General features: G+C 46.9%; 1 protein-coding gene across 2 annotated transcripts in view; it reads left to right on the top strand.

Annotated features, from left to right (window-relative positions):
* Positions 1 to 1,427: 1,427 nt before the first annotated feature.
* Positions 1,428 to 25,551, top strand: part of LOC147098672 (mitochondrial adenyl nucleotide antiporter SLC25A25-like) — a 37,834-nt gene continuing 13,710 nt past the window's right edge. For both annotated transcript variants that reach the window (XM_085970665.1, XM_085970666.1), the window contains exons 1-5: positions 1,428 to 3,473; positions 11,965 to 12,067; positions 13,542 to 13,629; positions 16,659 to 16,770; positions 18,069 to 18,224. In XM_085970665.1, coding sequence (XP_085826791.1) covers positions 3,372 to 3,473; positions 11,965 to 12,067; positions 13,542 to 13,629; positions 16,659 to 16,770; positions 18,069 to 18,224 — 561 coding nt within the window. In that variant the 5' untranslated portion in view covers positions 1,428 to 3,371. The remainder of the gene's footprint in view (positions 3,474 to 11,964; positions 12,068 to 13,541; positions 13,630 to 16,658; positions 16,771 to 18,068; positions 18,225 to 25,551) is intronic.

Consider the following 25,551-nt stretch of genomic DNA (forward strand, 5'->3'; position numbering starts at 1 on the left):
CTTATCAATATCTGGTAAAAGTAATGGAATCAGTTATCGATATAAACTTAAGGATTCTTTTACGAGAATAATTGAGTAAATATCAGCCAATGTGGCTTTAAGAAAGGAAAGATCTTGCCTACCGAACCTTGACTCTCTTGAGGAAGACCTTGTGTTGTGATGTTCTTAGATTTTCAGTAAGCCCGCTATAAAGTTCCTCAAAGACTACAGCGTCTTGACTTCTTGGTGAACAGAATAGTCAAGGTAGATGCTTCAGTTTGAGGTGGTGCACGTGTGATAGTTGAGCCTAGATGCTCTGGCATAGCAACTGATGACCTTTCAAGTGCCTGGCCAGTTAATCTGTTTTGGTTGGTAGTTGGAGGGAAGAATGTTGACCAGGACACTGAGAGAAGTCACTGCCCTTCTTCGAGTAAGAGCTGTGGGATCTTTAACCTCTACCTAAACAGATGAGGCAGAACCTCCGCTTACCGTCTTGTCTGACGTATATGGCACATCCTCGCTACTGCACTACAGAGTCAACTGAGACCTTCCCAAGTCCTGGAATGGGCCTTGAACCTACAACCTTCTGACTCGGGCTTCTGATGTGAGTGCTACCCATTGAACTAAGCTGGCCATTATTCACTGCTATCAAAATGAAGTAAGCACTGATAATGTACCACGCCACTCTAATCATTATCAAGGTGATCACAGAAATCACAGAAACCCCACAGTGCAGATAGAGGCCATTTCGGCCCATCGAGCCTGCACCGACACATATCCCACCTGATCCCCGTAACCCCACGTATTTAATCCCCCTAACACTAAGGATCAATTTATCATAGCCAATCAACCTAACCCGCACATCTTTGGACAGTGGGAGGAAACCGGAGCACCCGGAGGAAACCCACGCAAACACGGGGAGAATGTGCAAACTCCACACAGACAGTCACCCGAGGCCGGATTCGAACCCGGGTCCCTGGTGCTGTGAGGCAACAGTGCTAACCACTATGCCACCGTGCTGTACCGTACCGACAAAGTTCTGTTTAAATAGTTCCTTCCCCTTTTTCCCCCCCTCCACGAACTACTGCCTGTGGTTGAATCTAGTGTGATGTCACCACAGCATTGTGACATCATAAGATACGAAAAACTTTTTTCAGTCAATAAAATGGAAGACGCCTTCAGTTGGTGAGATTTTAGCATTTACAGTGTGATGCGAATAAATGTAATGGCATCAGGACTATAGCATATTATTGAGTACTTGAGTACCAAGAAAGGATCCCTTGTGTTTGCTTAGTCCTATAAAGGGTCCCAAGATTTTCGAAGTAAGGGTCTGCACCCAAAACCGCTTTGGCGGGTGCTGAGGGACCAGCTGTGCATCTCCACCATTTCTTGTTATTTAAACAAACCCTAATCATTTGTGTGTGTGGGGGGTGGAGGGATGGGGAATTCAGTTTATTGGAAATCCGTTTTCTGTTGTAAACTTGTTAGTATTGTACAATGGTCAGTGTGAGTCAGTCAGCTACAATCTAATTTCAAGCCTACCCTACCTTGTTTATGCTCTTGGCTCCTGCTTTGCTCCTTTTCTCCAGATCCCTGCTCCCAAAACTACTTTTGAGAGTGTGATGTAAATAAATTCCGGGTAAATTTACAAAGTGGCCTGGAAGTCCAACGGACCCCTGTGTACTTTTTAAAGCTGGGTTGGCAGCGCACTAGGCCGAAACTCCTGGGGGATCTGAAACTCGAGAGATGTGAGCCTGCCTCCCCCAGTCAATCTCTCGCCACTCCCAGCAATGCTGAACTTGCACTGTAAACACACGCTGAATAGCTGCATTAACAAAAAAGGTTATCCGACAATTGGAAGTGTTCTGTCGATGGGAACTTTATGGAGAAAGACTTGGAGAACCCGTATCACGAGATGGCAGAGCTCGCAGTTATCATTGACTGCCAACAAAATCAAAGTAAAAGACACCCGACGCACCTTTTACACACAAGTGTATATCGGGGGAGTTCACAAGCACTTTCCACAACATGTTTCTTGGGTGTGGAGTGCAAATGTGCATTGGCATTTGACTACATCTTCTGGCCCACTGGTCAGAAGCTTAGCGCGGTCATTTATTAATCAGCAAATATAGTTAGTGAAATTGGGTGTGTTTTTAGAACCAGGTATTCTTCATGCATTGAAATTAAACCAGAAGTTGTTTGGACGAAGAAGCCCCTTTATCCCATTTGATCTTGCCCCTCTAGAATACCAACGTGACCATTTACCTTCCTGTGGTAGCTCTTGCTGTCCACCTGTGTTGGCAGACGAGGTCTCAGTTTAGCAGCCCTTCTGAAGGCCGGCACCTCTGGCAATGCAGCACTCTCCCGGTGCCGCGCCGGAATGTCCGTTCAGACTGTGCTCATGAGGGCTTTGAACCTGCATCACTTCTGAGCCAAAGGCAGGGGGTGTTACCAACTGAGCCAAGCTGACACACAAGGCTGTGACCTCCACACACTGGATGTCCATGTCGTTGCAATCGGCCAGAAGCGGATGCAGTATATCTCCTTCCCTTGAAATGGAATTATTTACTGTTACTGCAATATTTTGTTGTCCAGTGAGCTGGCCAAGAATGGATGAAACGAGCCATGAGAGTTTGAAGGGCAAACAGCCATGTACCTGAGCTACTATGCTGTTTATTGAACAGGAATATCTTTCATTATCAAATTGAAGTACTACAGGAAACTCTCTGGTATCCGGCACCGACGGGACCGGGATGGTGCCGGTTGATTAAAAATTCCGGATAACGGAGAGGGTTATCTACCGAGGCTATTTTTAACAAACAAAAATAAAAAAATCAAGAAATGTGCAGTATACAGTAATTGGGTACTCACCTATAGAATGTGTTAAATGGATGGTGGAAGATGCTTGATTAAGTACAGTACTGCCAGTTGAGGGTAATCCATAACTCTTTAATCACTTAACAGTAAAACAAAACTTATACATGACTGTATACAGCGCAGGAGAGTCCGACTCCTGTTGTTGAGGTGTTCGGACTTCCGACAGCGCCAAGAAGCCGCGTAGTGGCAGTTTGGAGAACTACCCCCACTGACTAACTCGGCCACCGCGGGAGACTCGGACTCGGCAACATTGCCGGTTATTGAGGTGTTGTTTTCGGAGTGAGAATTTTGCCGGTTAATAGAGAATTCCGGATATTTAGGTGCCGTTTAAACGAGAGTTTCCTGTAGTGACCGTTTATTGGTTAACAAAAATGAAATGAAGCAGACGCCTCTCTGCTTGTGGCTTTATTCTCTGTTGTGTTTCAGGAGCCATCACAATGTTCGTGTTTATGAAAGAGTTATTTCAATGAGGCACCTCCAATGAGCCATTAGTCGGCCCCAATGATACATTAGCTATGCAGAGTGTTTGGGAAAATCTTTACAAGACACTAAATGTCCACAAGGATGGTCGTGTGGATGCTAAGGAATTGGTAACAGCACTGGAACAAATTCCAAAGGTACAGTGTTGTTGAATGTGAGGATGCGACCTTATTACAATTTGTCAGTATACCGTAGGACAACCACGAGTCACACCTGTAAATAATTCAGTCCTATGTTTTTACAGTTAGCTTTTTTGGTTACAAACTCTTTGATCTTGAACATAGGAACAGGAGAAGGCTATTCAGCCCCTCGAGTCTGTTCCGCCATTCAATGAGATCACGGCTGATCTGTATCCTAACTCCATCCACCTGCCTTGGCTCCATATCCCTTACACCCTTGTCCAGCAAAAATCTTATCGGCCTCAGATTTAAAATGATTAATTGAGCTAGCGTCAACTGCTTTTCACACTTCTACCACCCTTTGTGTGAAGGAGTGTTTCCTAACTTCTCTCCTGAATGGCCTGGCTCTGGTTTTAAGGCTATGTCCCCTTGTCCTAGTCTCCCCCACCAGCGGGGATATCTACCCTATCAATTCTTTTTTTAAAAACCTCAATCAAATCACCCCTTAACCTTTTATATTGAAACTACTGTTGTTGAGATTAGTGTTTGTATGATATTGCTGTGCCCTCTATTTTAGCAGAGCATTGTCCCATTTAACTTAACATCTGCAGACAAAGGAATATTATCACAAATGTGTTAACCATTTAGCATTAATATTGGCAATAGTAATATCCAGGCTACCAAGGGACACGGGTATATAAATTGCTCCCTCTAAGTGTGACTTGTACATTTTGGAAGTTGATATTGTGAAAGTAAATATACAATGAGACTGGGACTGCTGTGCTTTGTGTACATGATTCAGATGTGCAGTAATGATGACTTCCACTGCCCTGAATATTCCTGGGAAATAATGTACCCCGATGTATTTTAATGCTGTTATTGATATCTAGCCTTGTGTTCTGCATATAACACTCAGTAATATACGAAAGTATGAAATTGAGGGGCAGGAAAAGACCAGCTGGTTCATCAAGCCTGCCCCACACCATGATGGCTGGAACATTGTAGCGAAACACTTCCTCTCTCCCACCTTGTTCCTTCCTCCACCCCCCCCCCCCACCCCCACGCAGCCATGTAATCTCTTGGGAGAGGCGAGAAAGTCCAGGGCCAATAAGGGAAAATACTCTGGAAATTCCTCTCTGACCCCCCCTCAGGTGATCAAAACCAGTCCAGGAGATCTCACGGACCGAGTGTTATCTGTATAATGTGATCGCTGGTCCAGCTCCCTCTTGAAGGCAATGCAGCGAGTCAGCACCCACCACACTACCCGGCAATGTATTCTAGAGGCTCGCTACTCTCTGGGAAAAGAGCCACCGCCTAAAATCCAGTCTATTCCTACTCTTGCGCAGTTTAAACTCATGTCCCCCCCCGGTCCTCCCCAATCTGTTAAACTGGAATAATGTATCACTAGGCACGCTAACCAGCCCTTCAATTATTTTATAGACCTCTATCAGGTAAGTCTATGCTGCTCTAAAGTAAATAGACTGAGGTCCTTGAGCCTGTCTGAGTAGCTGAGGTTCTTTAAGCTAGGAATCATTCTTGTAGCTCTCCTCTGGACCTTTTCCAAGGCCACTATATGTGGGAACCAGAGCTGGGAGCAATACTCCAGATCCGGTTTGACCAGCAACCTATGTAGTGACAAAATGGCGTCCTTCGCTTTATACTGAACGGTTCTATTGATAGAATCCGATACCCTGTTAGTTTAGCTGTAGCTTCTCGACATGGATCATGAGCCTTCCATTGGTGAACAGTACTTTATTTTAAATTGATTATAACGCCTCTTAAAATGATAGGCTGGGGAATGGCCCACGAGTTAACCTGTTAATATCACAAGTAGGAATCTGTGCCAACATTTTTATTTCTGCTGCAGCTGTACTCTGGAGTAAACCATAACAGTTGTGATAGGTAACTAAGAAAAAAAGTTTTTTTTTTAATTGTAAAAAATGTTTAAGGATATTTAATTGCTAGGGAAAAATTATGCTTTATTTGGCAATGTGGCGATTTAGAAAAATATAAAACCTATATCGTAATAAGAACAGATGATTCTGCAAATAATCAGCAGGTCAGGAAACCTCTGTGGTGAGATAAACCGAGTTAACACGTTAACTGCTCTGACGAAAGGTCATCGACCTGAAACGTTAACTCTGTTTATCTCTCCACAGACTATTTCCAGCTTTTTCTGTTGTAATTTCAGATTTCCAGCATCTGCAGTATTTTGCTTTTGTAAGATATTATTGTACATTATTATTGTGGTAAACCACTTTTACCGTTCACTATCGTTACACTATAGTTATCACTGTTAGATCGTTTCCCTATAGTTATCACTGTTCACATTGTTGTATCACTGTACGAGGTCGCCTCTTGTCACGCTGCTATACCTGGACTGACCACTGCCGACTCCGCCCATGGCTCCACCTACCGGCCCAGGTATAAAGGTGGTCGACTGGCTGGTATTCCTCCTTCTTGGATCCGATCACCCACGAGGGTGGGCTCTGTTATTTAGTCAATAAAAACCTATAGTTACTTTCTTAACTCGTCGCTTTTCATTGGACGAATTGATAGGTATATCAATTTTATTGACTAAATTTTAAAATGTCGTCACTTGAGCAGCCAAACAACCAGTCAACGGAGCAGCCAAACGACCAGCCAGACGCCCAGCTACAACAGCCACAGCAGCCGGCTTGGCTGCGAGCCCACAAACCAACGTACCTGGATCTAAACCCACAAGCAACAAACGCAGCCCTCGACTTCAAACACTGGCTGTGCTGCTTCGAATCCTACCTGGAAGAATCCGGCGTCCCTCAGAGATCCAAACTAAGAGTTCTGACCGCCCAAGCGAGCCCTAAAGTATACGCACTCATCCAGGACATTACTACTTACGAGGCCGCTATCAACCTACTGAAACAGCAGTACCGGAGCCCGGTAAATTCCATGTATGCCAGACACCTCCTAAGATCCCGCCCGCAACAGCCAGGAGAGTCTGTAGCTGAATTTTTACGGGCGCTACGAACACTCGGCAGGGACTGTGACTTTAAAGCAGTATCGGCTGCAGAAAACACTGAAGATAACATCCGCGATGCCTTCGTGAAAGGCCTTCGGTCCAACTACTCACGGCAGAGACTGCTGGAATCAAAGGACCTCGACCTGAACACAGCTGCAGCCTTGGCCTACTCCCTAGAAGTGACCCAGCGGGACCTCGAGGTGTATTCCAGGTACAGTTCGCGACTCTGGGACTCGGGCCCGACCCCGACCGCAATACCCCTCGTAGCGCCGCCCCCGGGACCTACCTCAGCGTCGGCGTCCCGGACCCGATCGGGACCGCCACCCCCGGTACCGGCTGCGACTTCGGACCCCCGCGACCGGGCCGCCGGCTGCTTCTTCTGTGGGCAGGCGAAACACCCGAGGTCGCGCTGCCCAGCCAAAAACGCGACGTGCTCCAGCTGCCTGAAGAAAGGCCACTTCGCGAAGGCCTGCAGAGGGAGAGCAGCAGAGGCCAGCAGTGCCTCATGCGAACTGTGGGGGCGGCCATCTTTTATCAAGGCCACAGATGAGCGATGGGGGCGGCCATCTTTGATCCAGGCAACCGACGCCAGCAGTGCCTCATGTGGGTTGTGGGGGCAGCCATCTTCTCCGCCATTTTGCCCCACCTCGTGGGCGCCTCCATTTTACCCACCACGCTCGACCGCCACCTTACCTCCAGACCTGACGACCGCTTCACCTACAGACTACAGCGACCCGCTCAGCCACACACTAGCCTCCGTCACACTAGACCAAGCTCGCCCGCATCAGCTGTCCAAGTCAATGATGGACATCAAAGTAGACGGCCACGCCACGACCTGCCTGTTCGACAGCGGAAGCACGGAGAGCTTCATACATCCGGACACGGTGAGCCACTACTCCCTCACTGTCCAGCCAACGCGCAACCGGATCTCGATGGCATCGAGGTCCCACGCCACAGACATCAGCGGCTACTGTGTTGTGACCCTGTCGGTTAAGGGCACGGAGTATAAAAACTTTAAACTCCTCGTCCTGCCCCAGCTATGCGCTGCCGTCCTACTAGGGCTGGATTTTCAATCCCACCTCCAAAGCGTCACTCTAGTATACGGTGGACCCCTCCCCCCGCTCACAGTCGACAACCAGCAGCCTTTAAATCGCCCACCGCGTAACACCTGCGGCCTATCCACCCTCAAGGTCCCGCCACCTTCCCTGTTCGCTAACCTCACCCCCGACTGCAAACCCGTCGCTACCAAGAGCAGGCGGTACAGCGCCGGGGACAGAGCTTTCATTAGCTCTGAGGTGCAGCGTCTCCTGAAGGAGGGCATCATCGAGGGGAGCAGCAGCCCCTGGCATGCCCAGGTTGTAGTCGTTAAGACCGGCAATAAAAACCGCCTGGTCATCGACTACAGCCAAACCATAAACCGGTACACCCAGCTGGACGCATACCCCCTTCCCCGCATATCTGATATGGTCAATCGGATTGCTCAATACCGGGTATTCTCTACCATCGACCTTAAGTCGGCCTACCACCAACTCCCTATCCGCCCCGAGGACCGCCAGTATACCGCCTTCGAGGCGAATGGCCGCCTCTACCACTTCCTTAGGGTCCCCTTCGGCGTCACCAACGGGGTTTCGGTCTTCCAAAGGGAGATGGACCGGATGGTTGACCAGAACGGGCTGCAAGCCACGTTCCCCTATCTAGATAACGTCACCATCTGCGGCCGCGACCGGCAAGACCATGACGCTAATCTGGAAAGATTCCTCCGTACGGCCCAACGGCTGAACCTCACCTACAATAAGGAGAAATGTGTGTTTAACACCTCGCGCCTTGCCATCCTCGGCTGCGTAGTAGAGAGCGGAGTCATCGGCCCCGATCCCGAAAGAATGCGTCCCCTCATGGAGCTACCCCTTCCCCACTTTCCAAAGGCGCTGAAGAGAACCCTGGGGCTCTTCGCCTACTATGCCCAATGGGTGCCGAATTATGCGGACAAAGCCAGACCCCTCATGAAGTCCACCTCCTTCCCCCTTACGGAAGAAGCGCGCGCGGCCTTCTCCCTCATCAGGGGAGACATTGCTAAGGCCACTATGCACGCAGTGGATGAGTCCATCCCCTTCCAAGTGGAGAGCGATGCATCCGACTTCGCCCTAGCCGCTACCCTCAACCAGGAGGGGAGACCGGTGGCCGCCTTCTCAAGGACCCTACAGGGCCCTGAGATCCGACACTCTTCGGTCGAGAAGGAGGCCCAGGCGATTGTGGAGGCGGTACGCCGCTGGAGGCATTACCTCGCAGGCAAGCGATTTACCCTCCTCACCGACCAGCGTTCGGTCGCTTTTATGTTTAATAACAAGCTGAGGGGTAAAATCAAGAACGACAAGATCTTGAGGTGGAGAATCGAGCTATCCACCTACGATTATGATATCTTGTACCGGCCTGGTAAGCTGAACGAACCCCCTGACGCTCTATCGCGAATTACATGCGCCAACGCGCAAATTGATAGACTTCAGACCCTCCACAACGACCTCTGCCACCCCGGGGTCACCAGGCTTTACCACTTCATTAAGGCCCGCAACCTGACCTACTCCATCGAGGAGGTCAGGACCATGACCAGGAACTGCCAGACCTGTGCCGAGTGCAAACCGCACTTCTTTAGGCCGGACAGAGCAAGCCTGATCAAGGCCACCCGCCCCTTCGAGCGCTTGAGCATCGATTTTAAGGGGCCCCTCCCGTCCTCTGACCGTAATGTGTACTTCCTCAACATTGTTGATGAGTACTCCCGTTTCCCCTTCGCCTTCCCCTGCCCAGACATGACCAGCACCACGGTCGTTAAATGCCTGAACGACCTCTTTGCCTTGTTCGGGTTCCCAAACTATATACATAGTGACCGGGGCGCCTCCTTCATGAGCGAGGAACTCCGTCAGTTCCTACTAGCGAGAGGCATCGCCACTAGCAGAACCACCAGCTACAACCCCTGAGGGAACGGCCAGGTGGAAAGCGAGAACGCGACGGTATGGAAGGCCGTCCTCTTAGCCTTAAAGTCTAAGGGCCTCCCAACCTCTCGCTGGCAGGAGGTCCTCCCGGCGGCGCTGCATTCCACCCGGTCACTACTTTGCACTGCCATTAACGCCACCCCCCATGAACGAATGTTTGTTTTCCCCAGGAAGTCGACTACGGGAACCACGCTACCAACCTGGCTGACCTCTCCGGGGCCTGTCTTGCTGCGAAAGCACATGAGGGCCCATAAAACGGACCCCCTGGTCGAGAGGGTGAACCTCCTGCACGCCAACCCCCAGTACGCCTACGTGGCATACCCAGACGGGCGGGAGGACACAGTCTCCTTACGAGACCTCGCACCCTCGGACACTCCGGAGACACCACCGCTACCCCCCCCCCCCCCCCCACCACCCCCCCAATTCCAGCCCAGGTAGACGGTACGCCGGAACCCCAAGAGCCTTCGCCTACCTCGCAGACGCCAGCATTAACACCGGAGAACGCAACACCGCCGCTGCGACGATCAGACAAGCTTACGAGGCCTCCGGACAGACTGACATACCAGAACTGGTAGTACACTTCACCCCGCCGGACTCAAATCTAAACAAGGGGTGAATGTGGTAAACCACTTTTATCGTTCACTATCGTTACACTATAGTTATCACTGTTAGATCGTTTCCCTATAGTTATCACTGTTCACATTGTTGTATCACTGTACGAGATCGCCTCTTGTCACGCTGCTATACCTGGGCTGACCACTGCCGACTCCGCCCATGGCTCCACCTACCGGCCCAGGTATAAAGGTGGTCGACTGGCTGGTATTCCTCCTTCTTGGATCCGATCACACACGAGGGTGGGCTCTGTTATTTAGTCAATAAAAACCTATAGTTACTTTCTTAACTCGCCGCTTTTCATTGGACGAATTGATAGGTATATCAATTATATCAAAAGAGTAAAACTGTGCGAACAAGGGTGGTGTATTTTGTAAGCACACTTTCCTTCTTCACATCTGGGAACTTGGTGCAAATCCATTGCTGACTGGAATGAGCATCTCCCTGCTCTCTGCTATCTTTGTGTGTGTGTGTCTTGCTCTGTCATTAAATGAGATCATGGCTGATCATTGACCTCATCTCCACATCCCTTGATTCCCCTAGAGTCCAAAAATCTATCTAACGCAGCCTTGAATATACTCAAAGACTCGACATTCACAGCCCTCTGGGGCAGAGAATTCCAAAGATTCACAACCCTCTGAGTGAAGAAATTCCTCCTCATCTCAGTCTTAAATGGCCAACCCCTTATCCTGAGACTGTGCCCCCTAGTTCTAGACACTCCAGCCAGAGGAAACAACCTCTCAGCATCTACCCTGTCAATCTCCTTCAGAATCTTGTATGTTTTAATGAGATCACCTCTCATTCTTCTGAACTCCAGAGAGTATAGGCCCATTGTCATAAATCGCAACTTCTACAAGTAACTCAGGAAGTACTACTGAACGGCCAGCTGAGGGTGCCGTCCGAGCAGTATAAATACTTGGGCGTGGGCCCACCTTGGCCAGAGACAATCTGGAAACAGGAAGCTAGTGACTACTAACTAGACCTCCATGTTTTGTTACAAGTCGATTAAAGCCTTGCTTTATGTACAACCAAGTGCGTAGTGAGTCTTTATTACATCGCCCATTCTACACAATCTCTCATCATAGGACAGCCCTCTCATCCCAGGAATCAATCTAGTGAACCTTCGTTGCATCACCTCCAAGGCAAGTATGTCCTTCCTTAGATAAGGAGACCAAAACTGTGCACAGTACTCCAGGTGTGGTCTCACCAGAGCCCTGTACAATTGTAGCAAGACTTCCTTACTCTTATACTCCAAGCCCCTTGCAATAAAGGCCAACATGGCATTTGCCTTCCTTATTGCTTGCTGTACCTGCATGCTAGCTTTCTGTGTTTCTTGCACGAGGACACCCACATCTCTCTGAACACCAACATTTGAAAGTTTCTCACCATTTAAAAAATATTCTGTTTTTCTATTCTTCCTACCAAAGTGAATAACCTCACATTTCCCTATAATACTCCATCTGCCACCTAACTGCCCACTCACTTAGTCTATCTATACCCCTTTGCAGACTCTGTTCTCCTCACAGCTTACTGTTCAACCTAGCTTTGTATCATCAGCAAACTTGGATGCGTTGCACTCGGTCCCTTCATCTAGGTCATTAATATAGATTGTAAATAGCTGAGGCCCCAGCACTGATCCTTGCGGCACCCCACCAGTTACAGCCTGCCAACCTGAAAATGATCCATTTATCACTACTCTCTTTTCTGTCTGTTAACCAATCCTCTATCCATGCTACTATATTACCCCCAAACCCCATGAGCCCTAATCTTGTGTAATAACCTTTTATGTGGCACCTTATCGAAAGCCTTTTGGAAATCTCTCTCCTTAGTCCTAGGTGAACTGAATTGTGATGGAGTAAATTTTAGCAGTAACACATTTTTTTATCCTTTTCAAAAAAAAAAATGACTATTAAAGGATGGTTTGAAAGGTGGAGACTTTGAAGAGTTCCGGAAATACCTTAAGAACCACAAAATGAAGATGATGCTTGGCTTTGGAAAAATTCCGAAGAACAGAAATGGTGAGTAAAGTGCTAGCCTAAAGATGCTTTTGTACTACTGGAGTGTGGCTGACTGCTGACACACAGTTTTTCCTTTGTTTGCATGCTCGTTGGTGTGAACCAGCCAATCGACTCATGCAAATGTGCAGCTGGAGACTAAGCACGATTGGGAACTCTTGCTGGTCCTGTTCTGTGTGGCTCAGCGTTGCACTATGTGATGCTGACTCTGTCTTTTGGAACCCCGTACTGGGTTGTTATGTATAGGAGGGGGGTCGGTCCTGGGAATATGCCAATATTTACAGGAGGCCCTGGGATTGCATCACTATTTACTGAGGTCCCATGTGCGAAAGGTTCGGAAGACATTGCATAAACTGTGCAATTGAATTCAATGAGACTACACCTTGAGTACTGTGAACAGTTTTGGTCTCCTTATCTAAGGAAGGATCTACTTGCCTTAGAGAGAGTGCAATGAAGGTTCACCAGACTGATTCCAGGGATGAGGGGATGGTCCCATGAGTAGACTAGGTCTATGTTCCCTAGAGTTTAGAAGAATGAGAGGTGATTTCATTGAAACATATTAAATTCTTAAGGGGCTTGACAGGGTAGACGCTGGGAGAATGTTTACCCTGGCTGAGGAGTCTAGAACTAGGGGGCCACAGTCTCAGAATAAGGAGTCAGTCATTTAGGACTGAGATGAGGCAAAATTTAAGGCTAAAGGGATATGGGGAGAAAGCAGGGACAGGGTACTGAATTTGGATGATCAGCCATGATCTCATTAAATGGCGGAAATGGCTCAAGGGGCCAAATGGCCTACTCCTGCTTCTATGTTTCTTCATCGGAGGGTTGTGAATCTCTGGAATTCCCTCCCCCCGAGAGCTGTGGATGCTGAATCGTTGAGTATATTCAAGGCTGAGATCAATAGATTTTTTGGATACTAAGGGAATCAAGGGATAAGGCTGAAAAGTGGAGTTGAGGTCGAAGATCAACCATGATATTGAATTGCGGAGCAGGCTCGAAGGGCCGAATGGCCTACTCCTGCTCCTATTTCTTATGTTAATAAACCTGGCAATTTGTGAGGTGGCACCAAATAACCACAACAGCTGCCAGATTGTCGTAAAAGCCCAACTGGCTCACCAATGTCCATCTGGTCTACTTTGGCTCCAATCTCGCATTGCGTGGTTGACTCTTGATGCCCCCAAGGCAACGAGGGATGGGCGCAATAAATGGCTCTTTGCCAGCATTACCCACATCCAAGAAAATAATTTACAACACGCCATTAACTGACATTGTGCCATTTCCCCTCTTGCTACAGCCTCCCAAACAAGTCTTAGTAAGTTCTGACGAAAGGTCATCGACCTGAAGCGTTAACTCTGTTTCTCTCTCCACAGATGCTGCCTGACCTGCTGAATATTTCCAGAATTTTCTATTTTTATTTCGGATTTCCAGCATCCTCATTATTTTGCTTTTGCATTAATATGTGAATGTATGTTTGCAGGCAAAATTGGCACATTGAAGATCATACACCTCATGGGGAAATTGCATGTCAGTATTAGTATTTACCAAGCGAACAAGATTCTTAAGCAGTAAGTCAATACAAATATATGCAAGAACCATTTTACTGATATAACTTGAACTGTATAAAACACTAGTTAGGCCACAGCTGGAGTACTACGTACAATTCTGGTCACCACATTACAGGAAAGACGTGATTGGAAGAAATGCAGAGAAGGTTCATGAGGTTGATTCCAGGGATGAAGGGGTTGACGTATGACGAAAGGTTGAGCAGGTTGGGCCTATACTCATTGGAGTTTAGAAGAATGAGAGATGATCTTATTGAAACATATAAGATTCTGTGGGGCATGGCCAGGGTGGAGGCTGAGAGGATGTTTCCCCTCGTGGGGGAATCTAGAACTAAGAGGCATAGTTTCAGAATAAGGGGTCGCCCATTTAAGACGGAGATTAGGAGGAATTTCTTCTCTCAGAGGGTCGTGAATCTTTGGAATTCTCTACCCCAGAGAGCTGTGGAGGCGGAGTCATTGAATATATTCAAGGCGGAGATTGACAGACATTTGAACTACAGGGGAGTCGAGGGGTTTGGGGAGAGAGCGGGAAAGTGGTGTTGAGGCCAAGACTGGATCAGCCATGATCTTATTGAATGGCGGAGCAGGCTCGAGGGGCAGATTGGCCGACTCCTGCTCCCGTTTCTTATGTTTGCACTGGAGAGGGTACAGAGGAGATTTACGAGGATTTTGCCAGGACTGGAGAATTTTAGCTATGAGGAAAAATTGGAGAGGCTGGGGTTGTTTTCTTTGGATCAGAGGAGGCTGAGGGGAGACTTGATTGAGGTGTATAATATTATGAGGGGCCTAGATAGAGTGGATAGGAAGGACCTGTTTCCCTTAGAGAGGTCAATAACCAGGGAGCATAGATTTAAAGTAATTGGTTGGAGGTTTAGAGGGGAGTTGAGGAGAACTTTTTTCACCCAAAGGGTGGTGGGGGTCTGGAACTCACTGCCTGAAAGGATGGTAGAGGCAGAGACCCTCATCACATTTAAAAAGTACTTGGATATGCGCTTGAAGTGCCGTAACCTGCAGGGCTACGGACCAAGAGCTGGAAAGTGGGATTAGGCTGGAGAGCTCTTTTTCAGCCGGCACAGACACAATGGGCCGAATGGCCGCCTCCTGTGCTGTAAATTTCTATGATTCTATGATAAATCCTAATTGCACAGAAAGGGATGAGGTAGTAAGTTCACGAGATATATACTGAAGAGGAAAGCCATCCACTTAAGACCCCACCACAGCATTTGGGTTTTCTTGGCAGATTCCTGGGTTTTAGACTTCACTACCTGACTCAAGTTGATCCTGCATTTATTCCATAGCATACATTTTCCAAAGTTATACCTTAGGAGACCCCAAGAAAAGGAGGGATTCAACCTGTTGCTTATTACCTTGCAATGAAGCAAAAGGCGCTGGCAACATCTGAAGAAGGTTCAATTAGGATTTATCATAGAATCATAGAAATTTACAGAACGGAAGGAGGCCATTCGGCCCATCGTGCCTGTGCTGGCTGAAAAAGGTTCTAGTTGGTTCACACCTTGTGTATGCAGTCCATTCCTGTTGGGTGGATTAGTACATGTTTATGAGGAATTCACATTGAAATTTTACTAATAATTTTATAAAGTGCTTGCTTTCTAAAGAAAAAGGGAATTATCCATTTATTTTATTTTAAAAGGTTATCAAAAACTTCATTTTGTACCCCAACGTTGTCCTCTTTTCAAAGAAACCTTGACTACTTTGGGAATAGTTAAATCTACTCAAAGGAATGTAACCATTCATTGCAAGATTGGGGCAATATTTGGTGTGCTGTCTAACTGGGGGCACTAAATGTATTTCTTCATCATTTTGAGCTGATCAGTTAGTTGCTTGCAGCACTTCATGAAGGATAGGGTCAATGGAGATTTAGGAATTAATGGATGGTTGGACTTCAGTTGATGCTTGTCACTGATCTGCATTAATTGCCCCAAGTGGTATTCAGTATTTCCCTATCTTTACCAAGGAGGGAGACCTGCGTTAGAAATTGTTTTGCACCGTTCGTCTTCCACCCTACATGAACTTGTGCTCATCCAAAACGCTGCTGCCCGTATCTTAACTCGCACCAAGTCCCGTTCACCCATCGCCCCTGTGCTTGCTGACCTACACTGGCTCCCGGTCCGACAACGCCTCAGTTTAAAAATCCTTGTTGTCAAATCCCTCCTTGGCCTCGCCCCAACCTAGCTATAACCTCCCCCAGCCCTACAAGCCATCGAGATCTCTGCGCTCCTCCAATTCTGGCCTCTTGCGCATCCCCGATTTTAATCGCTCCACCATTGGCGGCCGTGCCTTCAGCTGCCTGGGCCCTAAGCTCTGGAATTCCCTCCCTAAACCTCTCCGCCTCTCTACCCCTCCTCCTTTAAGGTGTGCCTTTGACCAAGCTTTTGGTCATCTGTCCTGATATTTCCCTCTGTGGCTCAGTGTCAAATTTTTATTAACGTTTTGTCAAGCAACTTGGGACGTTGTTCGACATTAAAGGTGCTATATAAATGCAAGTTGTTGTTACCCAATGCCCATTTGGACCGGGATGAGACTGCCCAACTTCATTTCATGGGCCCTTGCAACCACCAGAGAAGTGAGATGGATTTGAATCTAGGTTCTAGAGGCAAAGAACTTGCACATGGGTGGCATCTTTCATATCTTCAGGATGTTCCAAGTGCTTCGCAGCCAATAAATGGCTTTAGAAGCGCTGTCACTGTTGGAATGTAGGCAAGAGCAGCAGCAAACCTGCGCACAGCAAGGTCCCACAAACAGCAATGAGATAAATGACCAATTAATCTCTTGTTCTTGGTATTGGTTGAGGGACAAATGCTGGCCGGGATGCCAGGAAACCTCCCCTGCTTACTTTGGACGGTGCCATGGGATCTTTACGTTGGCAAAGCAGAAGTTTGTGAACCTACTGTGCCATTATGTTTACTAGATGCAAGAGGTTTTGACTTTCAGTATGTAAATTTATGTATTTACAAAAAAATACAGATGTCAAGAAACCAAATGCTGCTCTTTCTATTATTGTAATGAATCAGCTTGGACAACAATGATTATATGGACATAGACTGGAACGAGTGGCGGAGGATCTACGTAACGACAGTAGAGAACAACATGCGAAATATGATAGACATCTGGAGGTTCAACAGTGTAAGTGTATCCAAAATGAATCCTCGGGTTATATACAGTGTGAGTGATCGGGGACATGATTCAATCAAGCATGCATTTATCCGGAGTCCGCAGTGTGGACTAACATGCATTTATACAGCAGTTTATGTCTCTCGGTCACATCGCGAAGCACTTTGCATGCAGCGGATTACTTTGGCGCCCAGCGACATCTACTTTATACAGGGTTAGCCAATACTTGGATTTTTAAAGTTATAATACAAAATTTGAAATGATAATGTTCTCTTGAAACAGCTGAAGTGCTCACCGTCTGAAAATGGAAGAGGTCAGGACCAATGTTCCCTCAATTTTTTTTTGCGTGCGCGGTCCCTTTAAATTTGCTGTCCGACCGCGTATCTTTTCCAGCGGCAACGCTGGTGAACATCCTGTGCGGAACCTCCCGATCGGTGCACCCGTGCAGGATAGGGGGAATGTTGATCAGGACGTAATGGTAGGAATTGGGTCAGAAAGTCATTTGCTTTAAGGTTAGTTAGAAAGAGGCGTTAGCCCCTGGGATCATTGAAGCAATATCATGGTATTTGCAAGCTGGAAAGAACGGACCAAGAGCTGGGAAGTGGGATTAGGCTGGATAGCTCTTTTTCCTTTTTTTTCTCTCTTCCCACATGGCAGCTCTGTCTCATCCTGCCAGTACACTTTACACCTAATCTCAGCCGTCTTTTGTCTCCACTTGTCCTATTACCATCTCGTCTGGTTTTGAATACCTCTTAATGTCTCTTTTACTTCTTTTGTTCTATCGCAGCCCTGCCTTCGATCTATTTTATTTCCTTTCCAGTTTTGAAAAAGGGTTTCGACCCGAAACGTCAACTCTAATTTCTCTCCACGGATGTTGCCTGGCCTGCTGAGTTTTTCCAGCATTTTCTGTTGTTATTCTGGATAGCTGTTTGTTGGCCGGCGCGGACACGATGGGCCGAAATGGCCTCCTTCCGTGCTGTAACTTTCCATTAACTGGAGAGGCAAGAGGATGTAAAAGTTGGATGAGGTTTGTGTTGCCGTCTCTCTCATCCTTACTGTCGATACAGATGTCTCTGTTGGTTTCCTTCAGTCCTAAAATATGACGAGTTCAATGACATTGACTCAGTAATACAAGTGGTGCCATTCCGGAGGTTTTGCACTGCAATGAATATTTTACATCAACAATACTTTTCATTTTTACTAACTTTTTTTAAACCTGTAAAGGTGGTGGAAGTGCCAACAAAGTTTATATTTTTAAAAAAAATCACTTTACCACCTTAATGTTTTCTTCTCCCATTGCACTCCCGCAGATCTTTTCTATCAATGATGACATAACCAACTGTGAGGAGTTCTTGGAGAACAAGGAGCCAGAGAAGTGGTGGGGCCATCTGATTGCGGGAGGCACAGCTGGAGGGGTTTCCCGAACCATGACCGCTCCATTTGACCGTCTAAGAGTGCTGATGCAGGTAGGACTGCTCGCTGCCGCCGTGCCTGTAATTTCAAACTTGCCATTTATGCTTTCTATAAGTGCATCAATAATGATCCAGTTTTATTTGCTTCTAATTTTGAGCTATTTTAAGTTCTCACTAAGCTTTTGGTGTGCCCAAAATGTTGACCTCGTTGTTTATCGTGAGGTGCATTTATATTACAGGAGTTCAAGTCCCCCTTCGTTTGCTGTCCTTCTCTCAGGTGTACGATGTATTGCAGACCGACGAAAATGCAGCTCTGTTGGGTTAAGGGAACTGGTTTCCATCAGTGTGGGCAACCGGAGCGCTCACTCCCAACAGTTGAATCTTTGTGCATTGGATAGCTCTACCAAAGAGCCGGCACAGGCACGATGGGCCGAACGGCCTCCTTCTGTGTTGTCTCATTCGATGATTCTATGACAAGGGAACGTGCTAGTCATCCTGTGACTTTGTGCCCTCCCTAGCTTGGAAAGAACAAATGAGAGAAAATATATCTTGAATAGGTGACTATTCTCAGGAAGGCAAATCCACCAAATCGAAGAGGACTTAGGTTTTGAGGTTCAGATGATTATTCTCAAGACCTGCAGATGCTGAGGCACCAGGTTCAAGGTTTCTGATCACATTGATATTGAGTCAAAATTATCTTCATAGAAATTTAACGGCACAGAAACAGACCTTTCAGCCCGAGTCTGTTTTGGCCTCCCATTTCAACCCCATTCTCCAACTTGTTCCTCATACCCTTTAATGTTTAAAGAGAAAGTAAGGCAGGCATTTCATCTTGGGTTCTTCTGTCCTGGAGCCTGAAATGAACCAGCAATTTACTGACCTCTGGTTGGGGCAATTAGTAAAGGGCTACAATTACCTAACTTGCCCCAGGGAGCTCTTGATGCAGCGGTGCTGAACATCACATCATGCTGTCAATTTGCTCATATGGGGAAAGAGCAGGGGGAGTGGGACTAATTGGGCAGCTCTTTCAAAGAGCCGGCACCGGCACAATGGCTTCTGCTGTGCTGTATGATTCTATGCTTCAGACCATGGACCTACTCTATCAAACCTCTTCAACAACTTTAACATAGTAAAAAATCCCAAGGCGCTTCACAGGAGCGTTGTCAAACAAAATTTGACTCTGAGCCACATAAGGATATATTAGGGCAGTTGACCAAAAGCTGGGTCAAAGAGGTCGGTTTTAAGGAGTGTCTTAAAGGAGGAGAGAGAGGTGTAGAGAGGTTTAGGGAGGGAATTCCAGAGCTTAGGGCCTTTGTAGCTGAAGGCACGGCTGCCAATGGTGGGACGATTAAAATCGGGGATGCTCAACAGGCCAGAATTAGAGGAGCGCAGAGATCTCGGAGGTCTTTAATAACCCTCTATCTGGCCATCTCTCAGCCTTCTCTCTTCCAGGGAAAAGAGCCCCAGCCTGTTCAATCTTTCCTGTTGGTTATAACCTCTTATATGGTATGATCCAATTACTTGTTATGTTTAATTTCAATGAACACTAGGGAACGTGCAGACATTTGATATCCTGCACTGTTGTAGTGTGCTCCAGTGTTGACGTACAGATATAAATCATACTTTGTATAAATGACCTAGCACTGAGATATTTAAAACCGTTTGCCAGATTAATACAAAAATGAAACATCAGCATTGAAAGACAGAAAGACTTGCATTTATACAGTGCCTTTCATGACCTCGGGTCGTCCCAAAGTGCATCACAGCCAATGAAGTACTTTTTGAAATGTAGTCACTGTTGTAATGTAGGAAACGTGGCAGCCAATTTGCGCACAGCAAGCTCCCACAAACCGCAGTGTGATAATGACCAGATAATCTTTTTTTTAGTGTTATAAACATAGAAACATAGAAGATAGGAGCAGGAGTAGGCCATTCGGCCCCTCGAGCCTGCTCCGCCATTCAATGAGATCATGGCTGATCATCCAAATTCAATACCCTGTCCCTGCTTTCTCCCCATACCCCTTGATCCCTTTAGCCTTAAGAAATATATCCAACTTCTTCTTGAATATATTTAGTGAATTGGCCTCTACTGCCTTCTGTGGTAGAGAATGCCACAGGTTCACCACTCTCTGGGTGAAGAAATTCCACCTCATCTCTGTCCTAAATGGCTTACCCCTTATCCTTGGACTGTGACCCCTGGTTCTGGACTCCCCGACCATCGGGAACATCCTTCCTGCATCTAGTCTGTCCAGTCCTGTCAGAATTTTATAAGTTTCAATGAGATCCCCTCTCATTCTTCTAAACTCCAGCGAGTACAAGCCCAATCAACCCAATCTCTCCTCATACGTCATTCATGCCATCCCAGGTATCAGCCTGGTGAATCTTCGCTGAACTCCTTCCATGGCAAGAACATCCTTCCTCAGAGAAGGTGACCAAAGCTGCACACAATACTCAAGATGTGGTCTCACCAAGGCCCTGTACAACTGCAGCAAGACATCCTCGTTCCTGTACTCAAACCCTCTCGCTCCGAAGGCCAACATACCATTTGTCTTCTTAACCGCCTGCTGCACCTGCATGCTTACCTTCAACGACTGGTGCACAAGGACACCCAGGTCGCTTTGCACTTCCCCTTCTCCCAATCTATTGCCATTCAGATAATAATCTGCCTTCCTGTTTTTGCCACCAAAGTGGATAACCTCTCATTTATCCACGTTACAGGAAACTTTCTGGTATAGAAACATAGAAACATAGAAGATAGGAGCAGGAGTAGGCCACTCGGCCCTTCGAGCCTGCTCCGCCATTCAATGAGATCATGGCTGATCATCCAAATTCAATACCCTGTTCCTGCCTTCTCCCCATATCCCTTGATCCCTTTAGCCTCAAGAAATATATCCAACTCTTTCTTGAATATATTTAATGAATTGGCCTCCACCGCCCTCTGTGGCAGAGAATTCCACAGGTTCACCACTCTCTGGGTGAAGAAATTCCTCCTCATTTCAGTCCTAAATGGCTTACCCCTTATCCTTAGACTATGACCCCTGGTTCTGGACTCCCCGGCCATCAGAAACATCCTTTCTGCATCTAGTCTGTCCAGACCTGACAGAATTTTATAGGTTTCGATGAGATCCCCTCTCAATCTTCTAAACTCCAGTGAGTATAAGCCCAATCGACACAATCTCTCCTCGTACGTCATTCCTGCCATCCCAGGTATCAGCCTGGTGAATCTTCGCTGCACTCCCTCCATGGCAAGAACGTCCTTCCTCAGGTAAGGTGACCAAAACTGCACACAATACTCAAGGTGCGGTCTCACCAAGGCCCTGTACAACTGCAGCAAGACATCCTTGTTCTTGTACTCGAACCCTCTTGCTACGAAGGCCAACATACCATTTGCCTTCTTAACCGCCTGCTGCACCTGCATGCTTACCTTCAGCGACTGGTGCACAATAACACCCAGGTCTCTTTGCACTTCCCCTTCTCCCAATCTATTGCCATTCAAATAATAATCTGCCTTCCTGTTTTTGCCACCAAAGTGGATAACCTCACATTTATCCACATTATAGTGCATTTGCCATGTTTCTGCCCAATCACCCAACCTATTCAAATCATACTGGAGTTTCATGACATCCTCCTCGCAGCTTACCCTCCCACCCAGCTTTGTGTCGTCTGCAAATTTGGAGATATTACATCCAATTCCCTCGTCCAGATCATTAATATATATTGTGAACAGCTGGGGTCCTAGGACCGATCCTTGCGGTACCCCACTAGTCACTGCCTGCCACTCGGAAAACGACCCGTTTATTCCAACTCTTTGCTTTCTGTCCGCCAACCAGTTCTCTATCCAAGTCAACACCTTGCCCCCAATCCCATGTGCCTTAATTTTGCACGCTAATCTCTTATGTGGGACCTTATCGAAAGCCTTCTGAAAGTCCAAATACACCACATCCACTGGTTCTCCCTTATCTATTTTACCAGTTACATCCTCAAAAAAATTCCAGTAGATTAGTCAAGCATGATTTACCTTTTGTAAATCCATGTTGACTTTGTCCGATCCTGTCACTGCTTTCCAAGTGCTCTGCTATTACATCTTTTATAATAGACTCTAGCATTTTCCCCACTACCGATGTCAGGCTTACCGGTCTATAATTTCCCGCTTTTTCTCTACCACCTTTTTTGAATAGTGGGGTAACATTAGCTACCCTCCAATCCATGGGTACTGTTCCAGAGTCTATCGAGTTCTGGAAGATGACCAGCAATGCATCTACTATCTCTCGGGCCACTTCCTTAAGTACCCTGGGATGTAGATTATCAGGCCTTGGGGATTTATCGGCCTTCAGTCCCATCAATTTTCCTAACACCATTTCCCTACAGATACTGATTTCTTTCAGTTCCTCCCTCTCATTAGACTCTATGTTCCCCGGCATCTCTGGGAGGTTATTTGTGTCCTCCTTTGTGAAGACAGAACCAAAGTATGTATTTAGTTGGTCAGCCATTTCTTTGTTCCCCATTATAAATTCCCCCGATTCTGACTGCAAGGGACCTACGCTTGACTTCACCAATCTTTTTCTCTTCACATATCTAAAAAAGCTTTTACAGTCAGTTTTTATGTTCCCAGCTAGCTTACTCTCATATTCTATTTTCCCTTTCTTAATTAATCCCTTTGTCCTCCTTTGTTGACTCCTAAACTGCTCCCAATCCTCAGGATTATTGCTTTTTCTAGCCAATTTATATGTCAACTCCTTGGATCTTATGCTATCCCTAATTTCCCTTGTTAGCCACGGTTGAGTCACCTTTTTTGTTTTTTTATGCCAAACTGGGATGAACAAATTCTGTAGCTCATCCATTTGGTCTTTGAATGTTTGCCATTGCCTATCCACCGGCAACCCTTTGAGTGCCATTCCCCAATCAATCCTACCCAACTCGCCCCTCAGACCATCGTAGTTTCCTTTATTTAAATTGAGGACCCTTGTCTCTGAGTCAACTACTTCATTCTCCATCATAGTGAAGAATTCTATCATATTATGATCGCTCCGACCCAAGGGGCTTCGTACAACAAGATTGCTAATTAATCCTTTCTCGTTACATAATACCCAGTCTAAGATGGCCTGATCTCTGGTTGGTTCCTTGACATATTGGTCCAGGAAACCATCCCGTAAACACTCCAGGAATTCCTCCTCCACAGTATTGTTACTAATTTGGTTGGCCCAATCTATATGTAGATTAAAGTCACCCATGATGACTGCTGTGCCCTTATTGCACGCTTCTTTAATTTCCCTTTTAATGCCATCCCCAACCTCCACCTTACTGTTTGGAGGTCTATATACCACTCCCACTAATGTTTTTTTCCCCTTAGTATTTCTCAATTCTACCCATACAGATTCCACATCATCAGAGCTAATATCCTTCATTACAATTGTATTAATCCCTTCTTTAACCAGTAATGCTACCCCACCTCCCTTTCCTTTTTGCCTATCTTTCCTGAATATCGAATACCCCTGGATGTTGAGTTCCCAGTCTTGGCCATCCTTGAGCCATGTTTCCGTAATCCCAACCAAATCATATTCGTTTACCTCTATTTGCACAGCCAATTCATCCACCTTATTACAAATGCTCCTCGCATTAAGACACAAAGCCTTCAGGCTTGTTTTTTTAACGCTCTTAGACCTATTAGAATTATTATTTACTGTGGCCACGTTTGATTTAAACCGTTGATTTCTCTGACTGCCACTTTTGTTTTTCTCCTTTCTATCTTTTGCTTTTATCCCTGTTTTCCTTTCCTCTGTCTCCCTGCTCAGGTTCCCAACCCCCTGCCATTTTAGTTTAAACCCCCCCGAACAGTGCTAGCAAACCTCCCCGCAAGGATATTTGTCCCGCTCTGGTTCAGGTGCAACCAGTCCGACTTGTACAAGTCCCACCTTCCCCAGAAGCAGGCCCAGTGATCCAGGAAACTAAAGCCCTCCCTCCTGCACCAACTCATTAGCCACGCATTCATCTGTTCTATCCTTCTATTCCTATACTCACTAGCACGTGGCACCGGGAGTAATCCAGAGATTACAACCTTTGAGGTCCTACTCTTTAATCTGCTACCTAGTTCCCTAAATTCTTGCTGCAGGACCTCATCCCTCCTCTTACCTATGTCGTTGGTCCCAATGTGAACCATGACCTCTGCCTGTTCACCCTCCCCCTTTAGAATGCCCTGCAGCCGTTCAGTGACATCCTTGACCCTGGCACCAGGGAGGCAACAAACCATCCTGGAGTCACGTCTACGGCCACAGAAACGCCTATCTGTTCCCCTTACGATAGAATCCCCTACCACTATTGTTCTCCCACTCTTTTTCCTCCCTTCCTGAGCAGCAGAAGCACCCCTGGTGCCAGGAAGTTGGCTGCTGCTGCCTTCCTCTAGTGAGTCATCCCCCTCAACAGTATCCAAACTGGTATACCTGTTTGAAAGGGGGATGGCCACAGGGGTCCCCTGCACTACCTGCCTGCTTCTATTGCTCCGCCTGTTGGTCACCCATTTCCCTTCTGCTTGTGCAGCCCTACCCTGCGGCGTGACCAACTCATCAAACGTGTAATCCACGACCCTCTCAGCATCGTGAATGCTCCACAACCCATCCATCCGCAGCTCCAGCGCCTCCATACGGCCCGTTAGTAGCTGCAGCTGGATGCATTTCTGGCACACGTGGTCGTCAGGGACACTGGCAGCGTCCCTGAATTCCCACATAGAGCAAGAGGAGCATAACACGGGGCTGGGCTCTCCTGGCATGACTTACCCCTTTAATTAATTTTAATTAATTCAATACCACCAGTTAAAGATATACTCTAGGGCGCTTATTTACGAACTGTCCCCACTACACCACAGAGACCCAAGAAAATATAAACCACAGAATTTAAGCTTGTAATGTAAAGGAGAAAGAAATACTCACCAACCAATCACTTACCTGCTTCCTGGTGACGTCACACTTGGATTACTTTTTACCTCTCTCCCCGGCTGTTGAATTGGTATGCCGCTCTGCACTCACTGCTGCCGATTTCAAACTGCCGCCGATGCTCAGTGTTCCCACGCAGGCCCGCTCTGGTCGGGCCGCTCTGCACTCACTGCCGCCGATTTCAAACTGCCGCCGGCACGGACGGGATCGACGTGTTGCCGGTTCATCAACAATTCCGGATAACCGAACGCTATAGTAAAAGATACGGAGCTCAGAGCTCCGTATAAAGCAACAAACCCTGTGCTTCAAAACAATCGGCACAAGTTGCAAGCGTCTCTGTAGCTTAGCAACAGCTTCAGCTACACCCTTGCAAAGCAACAAATAGAGTAAAAAAAGTAACACAAAGTAAAAAAAAGTTACCTGAACCAACTCCTGAATTTTGCCGGTGGATAGAG

Source organism: Somniosus microcephalus, chromosome 29 (genome assembly GCF_052327205.1).
Source record: "Somniosus microcephalus isolate GS21.2 chromosome 29, FLI_Smic_1.0, whole genome shotgun sequence".
NCBI classification, from domain to species: domain Eukaryota; kingdom Metazoa; phylum Chordata; class Chondrichthyes; order Squaliformes; family Somniosidae; genus Somniosus; species Somniosus microcephalus.